Here is a 25,322-nt window from a genome sequence, read left to right as displayed (position 1 = left end):
AATCTGAGCGTGGTGAAAGTTGGGCAGCACGCTAACGTATTTTGTCCCTCTGTGTGCTCGTAAGGGTCTGACCCTTTCACTCCTTTGATTTTTTCCTCGTATCTTTTCTTTGTCTTTTTGTCGAGTCTGTCTTTGTACGGACCGGCATTGTTCTCCTTTTGTTTTGTACATACTTTTTTGTGCGGCAAAGAAAAAACAAGAAGGTATTGGAACCGGAGAATAAACGTTTTGCGGTGCTGCAAATGCTTGCATTTGATGCGGTACTTGGATTGTTTTGCCACGAGTTACCGGCATGCAATGCACGAAAATCACGTGATTGCTAAACAAGGGGGAGGGTGCATCCGGCCTCCTCGGCTGTAATTGGTCCAGCCCAGAGTCGATCATGACCAATTGGCCAATCCAACACCTTTCATTATATATACCCTTCCTAAAAGAAAAAAAAAAAAAAATCCATCGGCTCATGTTGAATGAGGTCAGTCCAGGCCCATATTATCCTCTGAAAAGGAGAAGCAGTCCTTGAAGTCCAGCAGCAGCTGCCAGAGCAAGCCTTGCTTGCTAGCAGTCAGTCCATCGCAGCTCCCCTCCCACACCCCCCTCACAGCTTAAACTCTCCCGTCCTTGTCTGGCGGTTCTTTGGGGGGAAGGGGAGGGCATGAAGCAGCATAGGGTACAGTTGAGGTTGGTGTAAGCGGGTCCTTGGGAGCGGCCGGAACATCATCAAGATCGGGGGAGGAGTCGGCTGCCAGCTCAGACATGGCGTGGGCTGTAGGCTGATCAGGTTGGGGTGGCCGCCTCAACAACTGAACAACACACCCGTCAAGGAACAACAAGAGTGCCCCCCCCCTCCCCTGCTTGTATAAATAACGCAGTCCAGTGCCCCGAGTACCTCCAGCCCCAGTATACAGTTTGCCACCCATACCGAGCAGCGGACTGACTTCCTCCTCACACTCAGGGTGAGCAGCGCTTCCCCTAGCATGGGGGCCCACTCTCCCATGACAGTTTGCAGCTTCACCATGGTAGAGAGGATCCTACCCCCCCTTCCCACCACATCGGGTCTTAAAACTGTGGCTGAAGACCCGGTATCCACCGGGGCTGAGCAGCATAGTCCATTCACGACTAATGGGGCATAAGTGAGTGGCAATTCTGAACACAAAACACTGATAACACAACAGTCAACTAAGACCACCGTTGGTTTTAATCTAGTTTGTGTTGTCCTTGGGTAATTTTTCTCCTCTAAAGAAATCTTTTGCTATCAAAAATGTGTTTTTTATTCATCAAATGGACTGAATATAACAGAAGTTATTCATTACTATGCTATGCATGATTGGAATAAGTTTTAAGTAATTTGATTTATTTATGGGGTTTTTATTGAATTTTATAACGTTGGTGGTCCTTGTGGACAAAAATGACCCCAAAGTACAAAGTGTTGCAAAGAGCCGTATTTTCACACCATACTGCTTTCAAACATCTTTGATCTTGGATCACTGATGTGTGGGGTCAAGCACTGGTCATAACAACCACAACAGGCAGCACAATGAGGAGGCAGGTGCTCTATATTCAATGAAATTTTATTTATACAGCGCCAAATCACAACAACAGCCGCATCAAGGTGCTTTGTATTGTAAGGTCGACCCTACAATAATACATACACACAAAGTATGCTCACAAGCCTCCATTTGCAGTAATGTAAGGAAACACTGATCTGGTCTTCTATCCTTCCCAGTGACAGACGATGCCTGACTCTCTCATGTGCCTCAGAGAAAGATGATCTACCACAGTCCAAGCACATGTGCCAGGTCCCATACTCCTTCAGTGGCTTTTCTACTCGAGTACTGAAAGCATTATACACAGTGTATTCTGCTTGTATTCTGCTTTTTAACGTTCACATGCCAATGGATGCATCAGAGACCAAGTTGGGGTTCAGTAACTTGCCCAAGGACACCGTGGTAAGAACTCCAGACTAGAGCACACAGAGATTGAACCAACAACCATCCAATTAGCAGATGACCTGCTCTACAGCCAACTCAATGACGAACAAGGAGGGACAACGAGAGAGGAAGAAAAATGGACCGAATGCAGCTGTAGGCATATGTGGGTGTGTTGATTCTTACTGCCGTGCATCCAGTAGAGTCGCTACGGCCAGTTTATGACATCCTGAGTCTGGTAGAGAAGTTTTAAAGGTGACACAAGATTAATCATAGAAGCAAAAAAAGGATATAATTTCTTGATAAAGACACAATAGATGATCGTCGTTCATGACACAAACGTGCTCCTGTGAGGTGTATGGAACAAGTGGGTGTTCCTCCTGCTGTGATGTAAGATCCTGGTACTGATGTGACTGTATGAGCACCAAGTCCCCTTCAGAGGACTCTGTCCAACAGAACATCCAAGTAAACCAGGGAGCTATGAGATACAAACATGGGCAGCATGTGATGCAGGTCCAGCTGCACATGGAACATGCTCGTGTGTGATGGCAAACCGTCTGTCCTGCAGTCATAAAGTATACTTTATGTAAACAAGGTCTGGTGGCCCTAAAATGTAAAATGTTGGGTAAATTTTGTGTTAATGTGTTGGTCTTAAGTTAAACTAAGGTGTAACACTGAATTGATTGACAATTTATACTTTGTACTTTAAAAAACACTCAAATGAAGTGGGGACATTTTTGACCCCTGAGGACCACAGGTGTGTGGAGGACATTATGAGGGTTAAACCAGTCCACTCCACTGGATTTAGCTACATTTTGGACAGTGTTTCTGGAATGCAGTAGATAACGAGCCGATTGGAGAAAGAGTTGAGCGTGCAGGGAGCAGAGATGTTGTGAGTGTGAGCGACACACTGAGAGCAGGTCTGCAGATGTCTGTGAGCGCACAGAGCAGAGATCTGTTATTGTGTGTATATGGATAATAGCAAACACTGAAATGCAGTTCTTGCACACAGCAATGAATTTAGTTCACTCAAATTAAACTTTTCTTTGCTCAAAATAATTTTCTTCTCAAAATGCAACATTTGTACTTGCAACATTTTTTTTATGTGCACTCAGAGTAGAGGCACAAAAATAACGCCATAGTGTAGCTGGTGTCTCTTTAATGTGCACCAAAGCAGGTGAAATGATTGATGATGGCTTCTGCTTTTTAACGTGTAATAAGAACTGCTTTCTGTTTTAGCTGGTTTTGAGAAACCAGTAGCACCAGTTTAATTTGTGATTTCTGAGCTGGTATTGAATCAACTTGCAACAAAATTGCTTGTTTTGTGGAGCTGTTACTTTTGGTCATGTAGTCAGATTTATAAAAACTTCCTAGGCCACCCCATGTGTGCATCTGCACAAACACACACTCTCACTACCTTATTTCTTAAGGATGTTCTTTAATGTTTCCAGTAGGGGGCACTGTGGTCCTTTAGAGTGGCCATCTTCTCAGCTCATCACAGAAGCAAAAGCAGAGATTAATAGCTGTCTCTCTGCTGTTGGCAGGATGCTGTGTGATCCTTATCCAATGGGCGCACAGTGCATATAATTTTCATAAGCATTTCTCCTATAATGTTGTCACCACAACACAATGCAGTGTGCTGAATGTAAAGCAAGAGTAAAGATGTGAGAAGGCCTCGGCTAAGAGCAGTGATGTGCCCGGCTTTCTAAGCAATTCCTCCTTCAGTCTAATTCATACAAGATTAGTGTGTGAGTGCAGAGTTGGGATAAGTCAACCCTTTCACACATAGTAGTCACGACAGTGGACAGCTATGCAAAGGCTGTTGTCTTGTATTCGTGTCAGTGTTGATGGTATACTTAAACCCCTACACTGGACACTGATGTGTCACTCCAAGCACTGCCTGGTCCTTTAATGTTACTATAGATGTATGATGTGTTTCTTTGTAATTATTGTTATTTAACTGTTTCATGCATGAATTATGATAACCTCAGTCAGGATTTTTATTCATCTTTTCATGCCTAAAGATGAATAAAAGTCCTGATTGAGGTTGGCATAGTTCATGCATGACAGGGTTAATAAGTTCACATGACCACCTCATTCATTAAGTCCTGAAAACTAAAAGGAATCAAGAGATCAGTCCACGGAGGCGATACAATTCTTGAAATGATTCGAGTAACTGCAGTAACCTAGGATGACCAACAGAAAGCTGGGTTAGATTATTTCAGCCTTTGTTGTGTGACAGTCACCTGCACTACGCTGGCAGCAGCTTAACCCTCATAATGTCCTCCACACACCTGTGGTCCTCTGGGGTCAAAAATGTCCCCACTTCATTTGAGTGTTTTTTAAAGTACAAAGTATAAATTGTCAATCAATTCAGTGTTACACCTTAGTTTAACTTAAGACCAACACATTAACACAAAATTTACCCAACATTTTACATTTTAGGGCCACCAGACCTTGTTTACATAAAGTATCGTCTGTTTTTGAGCAAAAATAAAACAAGACAATAAAATATTTAAATGTTTAGATTATTTTGACTGTCTGACTAACCACAGAGTGCTGTATGTTGAACTTTAGTGAGAATTGTTTGTTTTTTAATCATTTCAAATTTTTAAATGGCAGCACATAATCACAGCTGTGGTCCCATCTGCTTTGATTGATACTTAATTACTATGAAGTGGATTTTCCCCCACTTTTAATTAAAACTTAATTCAAACATTTTGACACAATTTCTTTATTCCATTTCAAATTTATATCTGATAAAACTTTATTTATACAATGTTATTGTATAAATAAAGTTATTGTATATGTTATTATAAAATGTTTTTGTTTTTGCATAAAAAATAAATGAAATCATCAGTTATCGTGAGGATCGTTTCACAACCAGAGTCGGCTGCTTTAACAGATGATCACAGACGGGTTTATGTCAAAGTTAATTTAGAAAGCTGTTTTTAAACTACTTCAAGTTTTTTACTGGCAGCACATAATCACACCTGTGGTCCTCAGGGCTCAAAAATGACCCCGTTTGCTTTGAAGCAACAAGTATAAAATATCATCCATCTCTGTGTTTCAAGGTTTTATTCATCTTTATTCCAACTCATTGCCTGACAGTTTTCTATATTTTGGCATGGTAGGAGGGCATGAGTCTGAGTGAAGGCAAACTTTCATGAGGACAAAGGCGTGTCCATATTTGACCCAAGTGCAGGAGGAAGCTCAGGTTTATTCCTCTGCACTGGTCCCATCATGGACAGCTTTCTTTCTGCAGTTGCAGGCCAAGGGGCATATACAGTAAACAAGCTGTTACAGGTGATTGTTTTCTTTTGGAAACCTGCAATGTTAGGGACAACTCGTGTCCTGACTGCAGGACAGACGGTTTGCCATCGTACACGAGCATGTTCCATGTACAGCTGGACCTGCATCACATGCTGCCCATGTTTTTGTCTCATAGCTCCCTGGTTTACTTGGATGTTCTGTTGGAGGGGACAGAGTCCTCTGAAGGGGACTTGGTGCTCATACAGTCACATCAGTACCAGGATCTTACATCACAGCAGGAGGAACACCCACTTGTTCCATACACCTCAAATGGGAGCACGTTTGTGTCATGAACGACGATCATCTATTGTGTCTTTATCAAGAAATTATGTCCTTTTTGTGCTTCTATGATTAATCTTGTGTCACCTTTACAGTTTTTGCCCGTTGCTTGAACACTATAAACCCATGCTCAGACTAAAGTAACACAACGTGAAGCTTTTGTTACCATACCTCAAACACATGTACCCATACCTTAAACAAAAGCGCTGCTTTGCACCCCAGTACCAATTATGCAACACTCCTACTCCTTTATGCAACACACATGGTCCTGCATGCTACACTCTATTTCATACATAAGACACTTCGCTCACAAAATGAAATGTCAGGGTGCCATTCGGAAAACACATGTATCCAAAATACCAAACACATCGGGTAATTGCAACCACTCAAATACACACCTGAAGGCACTTACTTGCAAAACCGAACACCAATTAGCCAACTACAAAAAGCCCTCAGCGTAGCCATTTCAAGAACTTTGCAAGCATGGATGGAGGGAGAGCAAGAGGAAGAGGAAGAGGTAGAGGAGGAGGAGGAAGAGGAGGAGAAGGCCGAAGAGGCCATGAACGGACCCATATTTCTGATGAAATAAGAGCAACTTTGGTGGACCATGTCATCAACCATGGCCTGACTATGAGGGAAGCTGGGCAGAGAGTCCACCCACATCTAAGCCGCTTCACAGTGGCATCTGTAATACGAACATTCAGACTAGAAAACAGGTCTGTCTTCACCTCCATACCTTCTGCTCTACTCAGATGGTTTCATAGCACTGTTCTACAGTATATCACATTACCATATCAAGTGTACGGGGTGCTAATGCTCCTTTTGCAGCCAAAGTGGCTGATTCCTTATATTGAAGTACAGTGTTGTACAGTGGATGACACAGTACGTACAGTAAAGTACTGTATGAAAAATAAGCAAACCGATGACAATATGTGGTTGTATTTCTCCAGAATGACTCGAAGACCTTCTGGGGGAGGACGGCAACGCCTGTTCACACAACAGCAGGAACTTGCCGTTGTGGACCTAGTGAGGGCAGACAATGCCATCCGTCTCCACCAGCTACGAAAGCAAATACTTGCAGACAGGCAAGTGTTCAACAACATAAACCATGTGAGCATCACCACCATCAGACGCATCTTGGGTAAACACAGCATCACCATGAAGCAGCTCTACAGAGTCCCATTCGAGAGGAACAGTGACAGGGTCAAAGGACTTCGAGCTGAATATGTACGGGTACGTGTAACTGTCCCTTACATTTACAATAGAGTATTGGTGAAGTCCAGTAGCAGCTGAATATGTACCATATCAGTACCACATGGATCCATTCTGAGAGCTACACAGGTACCTGTGTGATGGGGTGAGGGTGCCGTATGTGTAGCACTGTAGTACAGTGACATGTTCCCCTTTTTTTCAGAGGATCATGGCCATGGATGGAGCTGCACAGCCTCATGAATACATTTTCATTGATGAAGCTGGATTCGACCTGAGCAAAACAAGATGACGGGGTCGTAATGTAATTGGCCAAAGGGCAATTGTGCACGTCCCAGGGCAGCGCGGGGGAAACATCACATTATGTGCCGCCATATGCCTTCGAGGACTTCTGCACCATCATGCAACACTAGGTCCATACAATAGCCAACACATACTCACATTTCTAGATGCTCTCCATGATATAGTTGTACAGAACAGACCAGATCAGCCCAGGTTTGTGGTGATATGGGATCATGTCAGTTTCCATCGGGCTGCTCTGGTCCAGGCCTGGTTCTCCAACCACAATCAATTTCAAGTGGTATACTTGCCCCCTTACTCACCATTTTTAAACCCTATTGAGGATTTTTTTAGGCTTGGAGATGACGTGTATATGACCGCCAACCACATGCCCGCATGCCTCTTCTGCAGGCAATGGAACAGGCCTGCGGCGACATTGAGGTGACAGCGATCCATGGATGGTTTCGACATGCAAGAGGATATTTTCCCCGGTGCCCAGCGGGAGAGGACACTGCTTGCGATGTTGATGAGGTCCTGTGGCCAGACCCCAACAGACGGCGGGATCCATGAGCCCACTTATGCACAATTGTCATGGTTTTTTGTGTTTACAGTATAGTGTTTTTTCTATTGCAGTATTATTGTGTTGTTTTTTTTTTTTTTTGCTTTATCTGAATTCATGGTACTGCGATGTACAGTATTGAGTAGGTCTATTTGCGTTTTTGGTTGTTTGAAAATGTGTCTCCTGTAAATGTGCCTTCTGAATACACAATGGAAATCAAGGACTGCAGTGTTTTATGTAAAGAAGACTAGTGTGTTCCCCCTGATCTGTGAGTGTTTGCATATGATGCAAGTATGTGTCATTTTGTCAACAGAGTTACATTTTGACAGAGGAATGTCAGGTTTTGATAGCAGAGTTTAGGTTTTGGGAGTGGAGTTTCATTTTGGCACAGATGTGTATGGTATATTTCCCAGTGTTGTGTCGTGTTTACTTGTGTTTAGAGTTTTGGCACAATGAGCGACGTTTTGCCAAATGTGTTCAAGCAACGGGCAAAAACTGTAAAACTTCTCTACCAGACTCAGGATGTCGTAAACTGATCGTTGATTCTTCCTCCTCATTTTATTAGAGGACAATATGTGCTTTGTTCTGCTGGTCATTGCTTTGCACAACATGGTAAAAAAATGTACTTTTTTCATACTTTCTGTGTATGTATTATTGTAGGGTCGACCTTACATTATGAAGCACTTTGATGCGGCTGTTGTTGTGATTTGGCGCTGTATAAATAAAATTTCATTGAATATAGAGCACCTTCCTCCTCATAGTGCTGCCTGTTGTTGTTGTTGTTGTGGTTGTTATGACCAGTGCTTGACCCCACACATCAGTGATCCAAGATCAAAGATGTTTGAAAGCAGTATGGTGTGAAAATACGGCTCTTTGCAACACTTTGTACTTTGGGGTCATTTTTGTCCACGAGGACCACCAACGTTATAAAATTCAATAAAAACCACATAAATAAATCAAATTACTTAAAACTTATTCCAATCATGCATAGCATAGTAATGAATAACTTCTGTTATATTCAGACCATCTGATGAATAAAAAACACATTTTTGATAGGAAAAGATTTATTTTCGGTTCAGAAATGACACAGAGAGAGCCCCGTCAATCAGACGACCCCTTTTGAGCAAGCATCCTGAGAAGGGTGGATCCAGGGTCACCTGGTCCGGCTCGGTGAAAATCTTTTTTGAAATTCTTAAGCCTAATCTTAAAAGTACAGAGTGTCTGTCTCCCAGATTGAAGCTGGAATATGTTCACACGTTTCCTTGATTGATGGCATCATCATTGAGGTCAAGGATAAGAGATTAAGAATAGAAGATGGGAGGTTGTTTGGAGCATGAAAGGAAACTCACCTAACTAAACAGGAAATTCAGAACTATAGATGCTTTTAAAACATGTATGCTTCTGTTTTTTTCCTTACCTCATTTCAATAGAACTCTTTGAATGTAGTCTAAGGAGCTTGCAAAGAAAAGCGTCTGGACTTCTTTAAGTTGCTTGAAGACGTTTCACCTCTCATCCGAGAAGCTTCTTCAGTTCTAAGGTCAAATGGTGGAGAGTCCCAGATATAAACCTAGTGGGAGTAATCTTTGAATGTATACAAGTCAACTAGAAGCTTTTTCAGATGATGATATGATATGTTTGTCCCTCTTCTTCTTCTACTTTTGTTGTTTCTGACCCTGGTGGGTTGTCACAGGGACTGTGTCAGAGGCGGTTGGTCCTGCAGGTGGAGGTATGTGTGGATCAGGTTTATTGCATCCCATGCTTGGATTGGGATCTGGGGAGGCTGTTTGTGCTCACTTTGGATGGTGTGATGGGCCGTAGTGTACTGCTGGGGTAGCCCCCTGTTGTGTGGGATTTCAGGTGTTTATTCTTTAACACTTTGTACGTGTCAGAATAATGTCTATGTAAACGGCAAGGCCAGAGCAGGACACTGTATTACAAAGTGATAACCAATGCCCCACTGCCAGTGGATTTAGATGTTACAGATAAAATGGTCTCAATAGTTTTTATAACTGACTGAAGTTTGGATGCCAAACAAAGCTAATGTATATTTAAAAATCTGATTATAGAACACAGAAGATTTTGGTTACAGTGTTGAACACTGGTAAATATTAAATGGAAATGGTGAAGTGAACATGTTAGCACAGAATCTCATTGGACTGGCTGACCATCAGGCAGCTTGTCTCAGTCTCCCAGTAAATAAACTCGTCCCTTTTTCAGTCTCTCTGATATGATTTAGAATGAGCGCGAGCATTCAGCTCAGTGTCTTTGTCACAAATGAGCAACCTGCCACATTAACACTCACAGTTAGCTCAAAGCTCCAAATCTGATCATTACGATGAGCTAGTGCTGGTCTCATTGCAGAGGCATCTGTACGTCCTTATTCTCATGGTCCAAAGAGAGAAAGCATTTTCTTCTCTTTAACCATTACATTTATCTTCTCTGCTACGCAGCCATGAAGTGCCTCTCACCCAGCTTAGGGTTCATCAGTCAGCTGTGACATCATGTGACAATCTCTAGTCATCCATAGATCACAGCAGATTCTCCATATATTGATGTTTCTGAGCAGGAGGGCACATGCTTTCATTACCACTAATCCCTGAAGTAAGGGTCCTTTTCCATTTCCTATGATTTGACTTCCCTTTGTAAATCATCTGAAGTCAGAGCGGGTAAGCACAACAAAGTAACAGGTACATATGAAGAGCATAAACACCCAGAGGAGAGGCATTACATAATCCTGATCAGTGAGAAAACCACAGTTACAGCAGGAGGAAACCATCCGTGGTGGCATCTCCAAACTGTAGCCTAGTACCTCCTGGGTCACAGACCAAGACTTCAAGGTTATTCAGTTCTGCATTTAAATCTTTGTAGCCACATTATTAAAAACATGCACCATTGCATTCCAGTCATTTTACTGGTGAAAAAGCTGCACAGCATTTGAGAAGTTGGGTGGTGTACCACAGTTGAGTACTGCGCTCCGGGAGAGTGGAAAAGCACTTTAGAAAATCTGTCCGTTTACTGATTAACCCTGACAATTCTGATACCAGCTGTCACAAAAAGAGTAGCTGATGCTAAAATTCTCATAGTGGGATTGTTTTAGGACATATATGCTAATCTAATTGATTTCCTCACAGCTTTGCAGACTGTGGCTGTATTCCCCGAGGCGACTCAGCGTAGCTGCGACCAGCTTCCCTCGTCCTAATTGCAAAGTTCGATCTATAAGGCCAGCTAAACAAAAACTGCACTCTTGAATTATTTATTTAGAGTTAGAAAGTTATATTTCCAAGAAAATACTACAAACATTTTTAGCAGAGTGGCAAAACATTCTTGAGTCATCACTTTTTCAATTTGTTCCCTTTCCAACCTCAGCAGAAATAAAGGTTTTGTTTTTGAGCTTAGTGGAAATGTGGAGGAATTTTATATTCAAATAAGGAAAACTGCTACGCATCACAGTCTGACAGACACAAATTATTTACATATAAGAACGTAGTACAGTGTCAGCACTCTGCAGAAGCAGATTCAAAGATGCTCCACGTTGCTGTGAGTTATTGAAAAATCTGCACCAAGGTACAAAAACATGGAAATATTCAGGTTGGGCCTTTATTATGAAAAGCACAGGATACCAGCAGTTTCAGCTTCTTTAAATAAAAATACAACAACAACAAAATTACATATATTCTCAGTCAATTTTATTAAGTTCAAAAGTATTTCACAATTAAATGAGCTGTTTAGCAATTCTTTACAGGCTGACATCATCTGTCCTTGTCAGAAATAACTGTTCCACTGAAGAAAAGGTACACATACAGCTGGGAATATATGCTCACTGATCAACTGGAGATCAGCCAAAGGATAAAATGTTTTGTCGTGATTAACTTTGAGTGGAGCTGATAGAGCCAAAGCCGGATAGTTTAAGGCCGGGTCTGCAGAGTAACTCTTTGCACAGCTTTGTCCCGCCAGGCTACATTTTAACATGCTGAACAGTTTGGCAGTCATTGGCGTAAATGCTAATTATTCCAATGTTGTTCATTTAGCACCAGTCTCATGTAGACGATTGTGGTTAGGCGTGATCCATCTGTCATAACCTGCACATCGCACCCCGGCAGCATCATAAGCAGCTGAGGTAATCACAAGCCAGCAAAACAAAATCGCTGTCCACATATTTAGTTTGAATACAAATGTAGATTTCCAATTAACAATTATATTACAAAAGTTTAGAAAAATAAATTAAAGCATTGCACATCCTTGATAAGATAAGCATCTTATACTAAAACGAATCAACATCATCTTCACTTCTTTACTGAATAAAAGAGTCATTTTGTGTTTTGCATGCTGGCATGCACGCTCCACGTCCCTGAGTCACTTGAAACAACGATGTTTTATATTATTTAAGTCTATCTTTATTACAGTATTTGTCTTGCACATAGCAGGTGAACACAGCTATTCTGCTTGATAGTGTGAAGTGCCAGCACAAGACAATTACTTTTGCTTTCTCTTTCCAGTTGTGTAGGCTAATTACCTCACAATGTAAAGTGGCCTGAGGAAATCGTTGTTGTGAATTGGTCCTCTATAAAAAAAACCAAAAAAACTGCATATATTTCCTACATGCTTGAAATGGGAGGTTTGCAAAATGGTGAAAACTGTAAACTGGCACTCGGTGTCTTCAACTAACGGCCTCTAAAGAGCAAACACTCAAAGCATCACTGCAGGTTTTAATCAACTCATCATTATAACTGAAGTTATTACTACATGTGGTGATTAAACACTTCCTTTTAATCAGGCAGTTGTTTGGGCAGCAACAGACGAAGAGGAACGGTGACATTTTAGAACACGTTGAGAACTGTAGCTTTAGAGTCCAAGCCAATGGCGTTTCTGGCTGTGCATCGGTAGATGCCAGCATCTCTTTGTGTTGGATTCTGGATGATGAGGGAACCTTGCGGAAGGAGGTACTTGTTTTCAAAGAGCTTTGGCTTTGCATTGGCAGCCAGACGAATTTTGTCAGGTGTTTCCCATGCTACCTCAACTTTAGGGATGCCAGTTGCTACACAGTTTAACTGAACAGCAACTCCACGTTTAGCATAAGTCACAGAGGGAGGGCCGTTAGTAATTTGAGGTGCGTATGCTATTACATTTACCACAGTGGAGAGCAAGGAGCTGCCATATTCATTACTAGCTCGGCAAACGTAGGGACCCCGATCGTGGACTGACACTTGTTGAATGGCAAGGGTTCCATTGGGCTGTATGGTGTATCGCCCAGCTCTCTGTGGTCTGCTGAGGACGACTCCACTAGGCAGAGTCCATGCTAGTCTGAGTGCTTCACCAGTGGTTTGACAGTGAAGCCAAAGGTTTTCCCCATTCATGACACTGACAGGGGAATTATATCTGCTGTTGATCTCTGGTTTTTTTCCTGGGGACAGTGTAACAGTATGCTCCACAAGCCCCCTTGAATTATGTATCAGACAGCGGTACATACCAGCCTCAGCCATAGAGGGGTTGCTGATGATCAGCAAGCCGTCAGGCTGGTGGAAAAACTTGGAGAACCGAGCACCACTACGCAAAGGTGTACCACTGGGCAGGATCCAGGTGACAGGCAGTAGTATTGAGCCCTCAAAGGAGCAATTCAAAGCCACAGCATTGCCTACACTCAGTGACTGAACATTTGCTTTGGGAGCTCTAATTTGTGGCCTCTCATCAACTGTCTTCACATCCAAGTTGACCACCAACCTGACCTCTCCTCCTTCATTACGAGCAATACAAACCAGCTGCCCCGAGTCTGTCTCCTTGGGTGAATGGATTTCTAAGGTACCATTCTGATGAACTACCATTCTATTGCTGTAATATGGAGCAGAAAGGGTCAAATTTCCTGGCAGAAGCCAAGTGATTCGAGGGCTGGGGTTTCCATGTACATTGCAGTCCAGCAGCTTTTGCTGATTCTGAACTGCGGTTACTTTGATAGCATTCAAAGTTCCTCTTAACCCACTGATCACTGGAGGTGTTATCAAGACTTCGAGTCTGGTAACTTCACGGTCCTGTCCTGCATTGTTTCTAGCTATGCATGTGTAGTTACCTTTATCAAAACCTTGGATCTTTTGAACTACCAATGTCCCATCATCCAGAACCTGGTATTTGTCTAATGCAGGGAAAATCACTTTGTTTAAAGGGGATAACCATGTGATGACTGGCGCTGGTTCACCTTTGGCATTACATCTCAGTGTAGCTTCGTTGCCATAGAAAACGCTGACAGTCTGTGGGTCTTTATTTTGAATTTTCGGTGGGGAGGGTGCAGCTTTGATCTTGACTCTGACCTTCATCTCATCTTTGCTATGCTGGTTTTCCGCGTAACATGTGTAGTCACCTTGTTCTGGCATGCGAACATTGTTGAAGTAAAGTGTCCCATTGTCAAACACCACATACCTACATGTAGTTCCAGAAGAGAAGGATAAGAAATGGTTACTCACTGTTACACTTTCATGACTGGATTCATTGGTTGGCAACAAAGAGAATGTATTAAATTAATACAACATATATAATTACATTATTTAAATTTAAACTTCACATATTCATGTCACATGAAGTTCTTTTCTTACCAAAGGAAAAATAACTAGTGATTACACCTGATGTTTCAGTCTGACTGAAATCTGTTAATTTAATTAAATTTCAGTTAATTTCTATAGCGCCAAATGACAACAACAGTCGCCTCAAGGTGCTTTATATTGCACAGTAGACCCCTACAATAATAGATGCAGAGAAAAACCCAACAATCATATGACCCCCTATGAGCAGCACTTTGGTGACAGTGGGAAGGAAAAACTCCCTTTTAACAGGAAGAAACCTCCAGCAGAACCAGGCTCAGGGAGGGGCGGGGCCATCTGCTGCGACCGGTTGGGGTGAGAGAAGGAAGACAGGATAAAGACATGCTGTGGAAGAGAGACAGAGGTTAATAACAGATATGATTCAATGCAGAGAGGTCTGTTAACACATAGTGAGTGAGAAAGGTGACTGGAAAGGAAAAACTCAATGCATCATGGGAATCCCCCGGCAGCCTACGTCTATTGCAGCATAACTAAGGGAGGATTCAGGGTCACCTGGTCCAGCCCTAACTATATGCTTTAGCAAAAAGGAAAGTTTGAAGCCTAATCTTGAAAGTAGAGATAGTGTCTGTCTCCTGAATCCAAACTGGAAGCTGGTTCCACAGAAGAGGAGCCTGAAAACTGAAGGCTCTGCCTCCCATTCTACTTTTAAATACTCTAGGATTTCTCTAGTATGGTAAACTGTTCTTGAAGTTCACTGAGAGAGAAAGAGCTGTGCAGGAAGTGTGATTATGTTGTGGTGGAAGCAAAACAGCCAAAGTCAGAGGGAATTAACGATGTTTATCAAACATGAAGATTAGTTTGGATCTTCTTTTGCTGCTGGTTCAGTGAATTTTGGATGGAGAGAGACAAAACCTGCAGCATCAGAATCTGTGAGACGTCGGCCTTCAGCACCGACGGCGTGCCTGTTTACGTGCGGTCGGGTGAACGATCCACGCTCTGTGTTTATATCTTTGTGTGGTTGTTGAAATAGTTTAGTGAGCTTTGAGCACTAGAGACTCGACTAATCGTTTCCAAGGGAGTCTAGTTTTAATGAAATGAGACCAATGACATAAGACACCTTTCAACATATTTATGGGGTAGTTGCAGACTTTTCATAAGGCAAACTAGCAAAGCTATGTTTTTAGTCATTTTTGTTTAAATGGATACAATTTATTGGAGCAATATTGTACTTTTAAATAATTCATTTACTTGCTCTGTAGCTGCTATGGACCCCATGGTGGCAGAATTGTTTAAGTTACAGTTAAGTCGAGTTCTTGCAGCAAAAGGGAAAGCACAGAGACAGAAAGAAGATTAGCTCGGTTTTCTGTAATAATGCCCAGAAGTTCATGAAACAGTTAAAGGAAGATGGATGTTCAGTCATTTCTCTAGTGACTAGGTTCCCACACTCACAGATCCTTCTGATAAACAAAGCATCACCACAGAATAGAACTTCATTAACCCTGGAGAACCCATGGGGTCGGATCTGACCCCATGGGTTCTCCAGGGTTAAAAATGGTTAAACTTCCATCTACACAGAAGAACTTGGATCAGACAGCACAAATGCTGGCTGGTGAAGGTGTTTTCCCCCTGTGTTAGACACTGGGAGCACTTTGTAGAAGTTAAAACAGCTCGTACCTGCGACTGCGCCCCTCAGAGACACCATCGCTCTGTTTGACTGGGTTAACCATCGTGCCATCCGGCAGAACCCAGCTGATCTCCGGGTTGGGGAGGCCAGAAGCCACGCAGTCCACCGTCAGGTCCCCACCGTACAAAACCTCCTGACTGGATCTTTGCTGCTTCTGTTCGATCTTGGCTGGTCTGCTCAGCACGTGTACCCGCAGCAGCACGTGGTCGTCGCCCATCTTGTTACGAGCCACACATAAGTAATCGCCACTGTCCTTGTCAGTCACTGGATGAAGGCTAATGCTGCCATTGGGAAACACTTTGATTCTCCTGTCAAAACTGCAAAAAACAAACAACCAAAGTTGATGCATATGATTAATAATTAAGATTGCTTTGAATGATTTCTAATGACAACACTTAGTTTGAGCATTTTGTTTCATTACAAGATTTACGTTTCACCTGTACTGAACATCTACTAGCTTCTTAGAAGGTGTCCTCCAGAGGATTCGGGGCTCTGGCTGTCCTGTTGCCACACAGTTTAGTAACAAACTACTCCCATAGATGACATGTGTTCTTTGGGGTGATGATAAGGTGATACTGGCCTTGGCAGAGGACAGATTCTTCCTTATGTTCAGGATCACAGTTCTCCTGCTGGATGCCACTGTGTTACTGGCTGAGCACTCGTATCTCCCAGCATCTCTTTTGCCCACACGCTGTATGTAGAGAGTCCCATTGGGGAAAACAATTAGGTTCTGTCCAGTGTCTAAGGATGCAGTGAGCTGTGCACCATCAGGTGTAAACCAGCGAATAACAGATGGAGGGGAACCTGTAGCAGTGCAGTGGATGTAGGCAGGGCTGCCTTCTGAAATGGTGGCAGTCTCATGATGTGACTGCTGAATCACGGGTGGCAATGCTCGGACATGAAGACGTACTGAAACAGAGTCAGTTCCAGCTGCGCTGCTGCCAATGCACTTATAAATCCCTCTGTCTGTATAGCGGGCCTGGCTGATCCGGAGGATCCCGTTATTTCCAACAACTACGTGCTGCTGAGACGGAACAGAAACGGAACCAGCAGCTACATGGACGTAGTTAGGGAGTACCCATGTGACCCGGGGCGCAGGATGCCCTTCCACTTTGCATTCCACACTGACTTTGTCACCTAGATGCACAGTCATTTCTCTGTGCTGAGGATGCAGGACCCGCGGAGGCTGAGACAAGACCACAAGGTTGACCAGCATCGTGTCCGTGCCGTACTGGTTCTGCGCTGTGCACAGGTATTGGCCTCCGTCTGTGAGCTGTGTGCTCCTGAGGATTAATGTACCATTTTGGTGGACCTCAAACCTCTGGACCCTGGTGTTCTGAGGAATATTCGCCCCTGCAAAAGTGGACAGACACAAAATGCACAGTCTTTTCTCAAACACAGAATAAAATTTAAGATGAAAATAATTGAGAGTATAAAATATTTAGCGTAAGAGAAATTGATGTCACATTTACATAGTGTACAAAAATACAATAAATGAGAGGACTTATTGAAAAATGCAAATATTTTAGTGTGATTGCCAACCGTGGAAAAACCCCCCGTACCATATAAGAGCAAAATAGTTACTTTTAATTATGAGCAGGCTAAAGGCCCTTTTAAAAACTCATATCATAATAAAGTAAGTAAGTAACATAGATTATAAAAATGTTACAAAATTCAAGACTATAACCATAATCTTACAAGTGCATCATCTACATCATAGCATCGTCAGTCATGGAGGTTATATGGAAACACATCTACAGTAATAAGGAATGTCTGAACATACTGATATGCTTGCAAATGTTGCTGATAATCTGCTATTTGATATACTATGTGCCAATATTTCCAATAAAACATCTTTGCAAGCTATATTTATATAAGTCTGCAGGTAGTTACATTTTGCTCTGGTTAACATTTCACTACATCAAAATATTTTTGGATGTTTCCATTTGAATAAATAAATGATATGTTTTCTATTTTCATAGCCATGTTTCAGCAGACAGAAGTATGATGGCTCTGAAAATGTATGGAAAAAAGAATGAATGAGGTTGAGTCATACATACCACTAAGAGCTTTGGTCCATGACAGGAAGGGCTTTGGGTCACCTTCGGTCTCACAGGGAAGTTGAGCATCTGTTTCAGCTTTAACAGTGAACGTCTGGAAATGAGTCTTAGTTATCCTTGGCTTTCCTCTTGGAACAGATCCTTGTGTAGGTACCTGGTGCTTCCTGGACACATTGTGAGTACTTGTTAACAGTGTCCCTCTATGCGGATTCGTTTGGACTGCAGCAGTCGGAGCAGAGGTGACCGACTGTAAGACGATCTGTCTGCCAGTCTGACGTGTGCTAGTTGGTTTGTGGTCTGCCGACTGGGCTGTGGGCTGGAAGTTTAATTCTTTCCGTGGCTCTGATATGTTAATGATGGGGTTTATTTGTTGGTCTTCATTATGGCCGACTCTGATCCGGGGAGTCTCCTGCATGCTGGTCCTCAGTGAAGAGTCCATCTTGGCTTCTGTGGAAGATATTTTGGGAAGTGTGGTATCCACTGTCACTTTGACACGCATTATAGGATCAAGCCTCGGAGTGGCAGGAGAGGTAGGTTTTGCTTTAAAGGTACTAGCAGTAGAAGGAAAAACATTTTCATTTAGAGCTTCTTTAAGATTCTGAGCTACCTTTGAGGGTTTACTTTGACTAGAAGTATAATGTGAATTTTCAGGTACTGCAGAAGTCTGTGTAACACCCAGAGCTGTCTCCAAATAATCCTTGGAAAGTGTGCTTGGTGTCACAGTCAAGTCACTGGGAGTGTACCCAGAGGTTGTCTTGATTACTTGGTCGATCAAAGACGTGGAGGATGGGGACAGCGGTGCCAAAAACCCCTCCCCACTCTCATTCAACAGCATCCCCTCATTAGTTGTGTACTGCTGGCCCAGTTGGCTCTCCTCCACATTGCTTTGCAGTTCTAAAGTGTTGGTGGCGTAAAAACCCACCAACAAGCTGTCAGAGCTTGGCAGAGGTCCAAGGTCACCCATAACACTTGACCTTTGTGTCTCCTCAGGAAGCCTAATAGGTGGAGCAGGCGTGTTTATAAGCCTCTGCAAAGTGGCTGGTGTTGGTGCACTGAAGTGCTCTAGTGGACAGTCTGAAACTCCAAAGGCTGCTTGAGAGGTTGTCTTTGTATCACCCACTTCTGGAAAAGTTGCTGGAAGCGATGGTGCCGCTAACGTGCTTTTTAATAATGGCAGATGGCTGTCCTTTGTTTGGAGGAAAGAAGCTGGTGGGGAGGAGGGTTTAGTGGCTGCCTCGTGGTCGTGCCTGGAGGCTGTGCTTTCTTTATGACTCAGTTTTCCTGATGACGCTTCTTGGCTGCCAGTGAATGGAACAGTGGTACTGGGATTGGTTGCTGTAACTTCTGAGGAAGCTATTTTTAGCAGTGTGGAGGGAGTGGTCTTGACAGTTGCTGGGACAGCTTTGGCAGGTGTGATGGCCATAGACGGGACAGATTTCACAAGCTTTTGTTTCCTTCTGTTTGGCCTCCTCCTCTGACTCCCATTCCTTCGCCTGGAATTATGTTGTTGGAGGCGTGGAGGGGATTCAGAGCCTTCAGAGCCAGTTGTTGGAGATGCCCTTGCTACAGACTGCAAATCATCAGATTTTATGACAGGCTCACTAGGATATTTTTCTTCTTTGCTTTTCGTTGATTTGTTTGGATTTACTGAAAGGATCCTTTTCAAAAAGGGTTCGTTATCATTCCTCGAACTGGCAATAACCTTTAGTCTATCTGTATTGACATGCCTCTGTGATTCCTTGGACCAATCAGCTGTTTTATCCTCATTAACATCTGTGTTTGTGAGCGACTGCCAGAACGTGACAGCATACAGTGGAACAGATGTGGCCTGTGGGGAAAACACACTGTTTGAACTTGTGTGTAGGTCTAAGACCGCATCGTTGGATGTCTGTGCTGTTGTAGCTTGCACGCTGTGTGCGTTGTCTATAATGTTGCTGTTAGATGTCACACGTTGTGTGGCCTGGTCTTGTACATTTTGTTTATCAGTTTTGAACAGCGGATTGTGTACAGGAGTGTGCAGCGTCCTGAAAAAACCCTGCCGTGCCTGCTCAGTCACACTGTCTGCTGATCCTTTAGTAGCTTCATTTGACTGCGTTGTCCCCTCTGCAGCTTTCCTCTCTGTTGTGTGCTGAGTTGGGACTGGTGTCACAGCATTTTGAGCCTTTCTATCTCTAATCTTGGCCAAAATATGAGCCCATTTCTGTGGATCTATTTTACCTTTCGATATATTAATCCTCCTTGTGTTGTCAGTAGGATTCTTCCTGTCTACAACACGCGATCCTCTTGGTTGCTGAAGCATTGGGGGCTTCCGCCAGAAGTGCCTGGACGGGTGAATGCCCCTCCTGCTCGGGACCACACCTCCTGGAGTTCTCCTTCTCAAAGGCTCCAGGTGGCTCACTGGAGCCCCACCCTGAGTGCCTTCAGTGTCCCCTGATGCTTCTTCTGTGTCTTCTGTGGGGATTTTAATTTGAGTGTTGACTCCTGAAGCTGACTGAGGTGTTGCTGGAAACTTCCTGAAGTTGTGCCTGATAACAGCGAGTTTTGTGGCCAGTGTATCCACACCATGTTGATTCATGGCAACGCATTTATAATAACCACTGTCTAATAACTTGGACTGTGGAATATGTAGAGTGCCATTGGAATAGACTAAAGCTCTGGATGAGTTGGCTTGGAAACTCACGATGCTGCTGTTTGGCAGAATCCAGTTAATTTCAGCATCGGGGGAGGCAGATGCAGTGCAATGCAGGGAAATAGGTTTGCCTACAAATACCTCACTAGGTTTGATTGATGTTTCGTCCCTCGGGGGAGGGCTGGAGGATTCCTGCACTGTCAGATAGAACGGCAAGACAGCAAAGTCTTCGTGAGCCCTGGCGATACAGTAGTAACTTCCTGCGTCTGTGGGGCGGACAGCCTTAATAATCAACGTTCCACCGCGGGACACAGACAGTCTGTTGCCTGGACTTGAGTACGGTGCCTCCACTTTGGAGCCATCTGGCAGCATCCAGCGAATAACTGGTTGACCTGAACTGTGCACGCTGCAGTTCATTCGAGTTTGCTTTCCTAGGATAGCACTGAAGACTTTATGACTGGTGTTTGTTGACTCAATCGTGACCCATGACCTCTTCTGTCTTTGCACCTCCTCCGTCTCCACCATCTCTGAGAGCTCTGTGCTCATACTCAATTTTGCCATCCTGGCTGACGACTGAAGCCGGTTCAGCTGAAGGTTCACAGATGTTTGCAGCAGCCATGGTGGTTGGGCTGTTATATTAACTTTGAGACCTGTGTAGTACAGGGCATCTTTCTCAGAGTCCTGTCTGTACATATGGGTTTGATGAAGGTCTTTGCTTAGAATAATTTCCCTCTGTAAATGTGCTGGCACACTGCTGTAGTATGCTATGAGCCTCCACAGTTTTTCATATTTTTCTCTATTAACTGGACAGTCCAGATCTACCGCCACTGTGATGTTGGTCAGCTGAGGCTGACTGCTCTGCTGCCAGCTGATCTTGGTAAGCTCATTAGACTTGCTAATATTACACATCAGATCCAGCTCATTCCCATGTTCATCAGATAGGCCAAACGAGAGATTTCCAAATGGTTCTATAAAATCCTCTGTGGTCAAAACCTCACTCTCAACATCCTTAGGTGTGGACATCCTGTGAGGAAAGGTGATGACGGGGCTTCTGCAGACCAGGTTCTCCGCATCAAAGAGGTCCTTTCTTTGGAGGTGTCTGGGAGACGAGCACATGGGACACAGCTGGCCACTAGGAAGGGTCCTATCCTTTTTACATTTTACAACACCTGGGCAAAGAACAGAGCATGAGCGTTATAAAATCAGATCATCACGTCTCTTTGAATATTTTATGCATTTTGAGTCTTAGTTTACTTTAACCATCACAAAAAGAAAGCTCTAAATATAATTGCAGCGTACATATTAAAAATACCACCTGGAAACTTTTTATTCCAGTCATGGAGCCGCCTCATGCTGCAGTCACAGATCCAAGGGTTTCTATGGAGGTACAGGCTCTCCAACTGGGGCATGGTCCCTACCAGCCTGGAAGGAAGTGTCACCAGATCATTGTCTGACAGGTAGAGGTGCCTCAGAGTTGAGACATGAAAATGGCTTTTCACAGTGAAGGTGGTGAAGGTGTCTGGGTGCAGCTGCTGAAGCTGGTTGCCCTCCAGCTGCAGCAGCCAGAGAGAAGTGAGGCCCTGGAAGGCGTCTGGATGGATGTACTCCAGCTGGTTGTGATCCAGGTGTAACCTGGCCACAGACCACAGACCGTGGAGAGCGTGCCTGCTGATCTCCTTCAGTTTGTTGTAGCTCATCTTCAGCATCTACATCAGTGAGCAGGGAGAACAGAGAACGTCTCTATTGCTCATCATATTAGAGTACTTCTAGTTACATACATGAACCAGGCATCAAGGTTCAGCATCAAGGCACATATACATCATACAGTTTGTATGTCAGTGCTTTGTTTCATTAACATTTCAGGGAGAAATTTGGGATTTAAAATTACACAATTTTTACTTCATATCTTACAAATTCTTAGGAAGAATCAGGAATTTGTCCAGCAGATAAAATGATTATTAAAGTTGGATGTCTTTTGTAAATTTCGATTCACAGTTTGGCCCAGGTTCAGATATCTTTTGCTTTTTTATTCCTAAAACTAGACTGTGTGGATAAATCTAAGATATTTGCACAATCTCATTTAAGTGCTCGTGTTGAATTAATCAGTAATATGTGCTGACTCTTTTGCACATTAGTAAAATAGTTATTATTGTATTAAAACCGAGCATTTTAGGAGATATAGGCTTTATGTATACACTCATAATCATATGTGTATGTGAGATACCATATGATTATGAAAGGCTCAGACTAATATGGATTCATCATTAAAATTCACTGTTTTGCTCAAACAACAATCCCCCTGCCACCATTTATTGATTTAGGTCATTGCACCTGAAGTGAACTGAGCTCCGTGAACGCTCCATCAGGTAGCTGGTGAAAGTCATTCCCATGAAGCATGAGCATCTCCAGCTTCCTCAGGCCCATCAGTGATTTGTCAGTGATGTTATTAATTTTGTTGAACCTTAAATAACAAAACCAGAGTGGAGAGGATAACAGACATGAAACCAACTCATGCACTTCCTAAGCCTCGGTCTTTACATAAAGCATTTCACTGCATTAAGTGTTTAATCCAGTCACTGACAGTTTAATAACCATGCTAAATCAATGCTACGGATGCCAGAGCGACTGACCCCAGGTTCATGTGTTTCACGTGTTTGGGTATAGCTGCTGGGATGGTGAGAAGGGAGCGGAAGGTGCAGTGGAGCTCGGTGGGCTGAGGGCAGGAGCAAAGTCGGGGGCAGAAGCCACAAGTGGCAAGAGGAACAATAATCAGCACCAGCAGAGTGTTTAGGACGAACTGAGAGGGAAGATCCATCTTCATCTGCGGGATTATCCGTCACAGCAGCTGCCTGTAAAGTCACTATAATGACAGAACAATGAAAAGAGTACAGAAAAACCCAGCTGCTCACTTTCTGGTGAAAAGGCTCGCCTGAGATGTCAGTCATAATCTGTCAAAGGTCAACTTTACTATCAGCACTTTCATCCCCCATGCATGACTTTGAGGCTCTGCTGAATGATGCACATAGCGCTGAAGCAAGGTTTCATAAACGTCTGCTTGAAGCACTGCAGTCAAATGCAGATATCCTTACCTCCTCTCCTGCAGGGGGGCTCCTGTGTCCCATTTTAACGACACTGTTAAAACCGAAACTTTAAGATGACGTGCTGCAGAAAACCCCAAAAAGCAAAAACGATTTTAAAGTACAGTCCTCCTGATCACTGACTGCTTTAAGCAGTGACCCTGGTTGTGAACCTCCGTCGGGGAACGAGCGGTGAGTCTCCTCCAGGAGGAGGGGCCAGCGAAGCCCGTGGAGGAGAGCGTAGACGCTGAAGGACGGAGCAGCGATGTCACACCGCTCTCTAACAACTGCTGAGTGTTTAGATATGCTTCGTGAGTCATACTGAAGCTATTGGGAAGTAGATCAACGCTGGAAGCTGAAAGAATGAGGAGGAGAAACTGTTGAACTACACAAACTGAACAAACTTTGACATTTAGGCTGCTGCTCGGACCGCAGCCTGTTAGCCTGCTCTTCACATTACTGCGGGGATGTTTTATGAGTATCAGTGGAAAGCATTTATATCTGAGCAACACACGTGACCTCAGATTAAACCCTAAAAATGCCATTGAGTTGAGCGCCATTATAATAGTGAACGCATAACCATGTTTTAGTTCTTTCATAGTAACACTACTACTCCATTAGAGTACCATGGTTTAAAAGATGGTTAAAGCTATTTTCCCCTTTTTGTACTCTCCCACATGCTGCTCGGACAGCTTTCATTCCTCCTTTAATCCACGAGAATCCACACTGATCATATTTAAAGGATAACTGAGAGGAGCGAGGCTCAAAATGTGCGAGTGGTCGTTCCAGCTCACAAAGGTAATATGGAGTTACTACAGTTTATTATCGTAGAGTCTTACATAAAAGCTTGTTAAGCCATAGCTGCAGTTGCAAATTAGTGAAACTTAATAGGATTTCTTCATTATTAACACATCAAATTTGGACTGATCCATCCCATAATGAACAAGTCTTTCATCTCCTTCTAGAACACACAGGCGCAAGAAACTAAGTGAAGCTCTGAGGTAAAGATTTCTCAAAAAGGGAGTTGTTCCAGGTAATGAGTGGGTGTGGAGGCTTTTAGAGCTTCTCCTTCTATTAAATGTAGACCAGGGGTGTCAAACTTAGGCCCGAGGGCCACATCTGGCCACCGAGATAATTTCATCTGTCAATTATGAACGACACCTTGGTATGTGGGAGCATTATGCACTCCACACTGTATATAAATGCCACTTGTTTTGCACATATTCAACTCTGTATATTTTATATATTTTATTATTATTATTATTATTTTATTTTATTTTTTTACTATTTAATTTGTAAAAATGTGTATACACACACACACACACACACACACACACGTAGGAAAATATTTAGTATACACATCCAGAAATGCATACACTATTATATATTGTACATATATTTATTAGTTTCAGGTTGGCCATTCTTGTATTTTGCTCGTTTGTGTTGTTGTGTTTGCACATCTCTGTTGCTTGTGGGGCTCGCACACAAGAATTTCACTCGCATGTGCTGTGCCAGTGTGCCTGCACATGTGATGTGACAATAAAAAGTGATTTGATTTGATTTGATTTGATTTGCTGAGAGCCCTGCGGACAGGGGTGGGACTTTATTATGATGGGCAAACCATGCGGCCAATCACATGCAAAGACAGTCTGGGATCGTACCATTTTGTGAAAGAAGGAAGGGGGGCAAAGTTCTGAGGACAGATAATGTAGTGGTACAGGCCAGGTCCACAGAGAGACGGGGAGTCGGGTTTAAAAGCATCGCGTCGGGAAACAGTGAAGA

At 43.3% G+C, this 25,322-nt stretch overlaps 1 protein-coding gene across 1 annotated transcript; it reads right to left on the bottom strand.

Annotated features, from left to right (window-relative positions):
• Positions 1–11,138: 11,138 nt before the first annotated feature.
• mxra5a (matrix-remodelling associated 5a) lies at positions 11,139–23,699 on the bottom strand. The gene is made up of 8 exons (XM_085265549.1): positions 23,553–23,699; positions 23,094–23,323; positions 22,795–22,924; positions 21,779–22,169; positions 17,835–21,632; positions 16,212–17,127; positions 15,765–16,091; positions 11,139–13,971 (listed from the first exon to the last, which is right to left on the bottom strand). Exons 2-8 carry the CDS (start codon positions 23,282–23,284, stop codon positions 12,381–12,383), a joined length of 7,344 nt encoding a protein of 2,447 aa, XP_085121675.1. The 5' UTR covers positions 23,285–23,323; positions 23,553–23,699; the 3' UTR covers positions 11,139–12,380.
• Positions 23,700–25,322: the final 1,623 nt, after the last annotated feature.

The sequence above is a fragment of the Mchenga conophoros genome, linkage group LG23, assembly GCF_057382185.1.
Source record: "Mchenga conophoros isolate Kocher_MC1m ecotype Shallow Benthic linkage group LG23, M_conophoros_male_GT1.1, whole genome shotgun sequence".
NCBI classification, from domain to species: domain Eukaryota; kingdom Metazoa; phylum Chordata; class Actinopteri; order Cichliformes; family Cichlidae; genus Mchenga; species Mchenga conophoros.
Note: the sequence above shows the minus strand (reverse complement) of the source record. Positions and strands in the feature narration are given on the sequence as shown.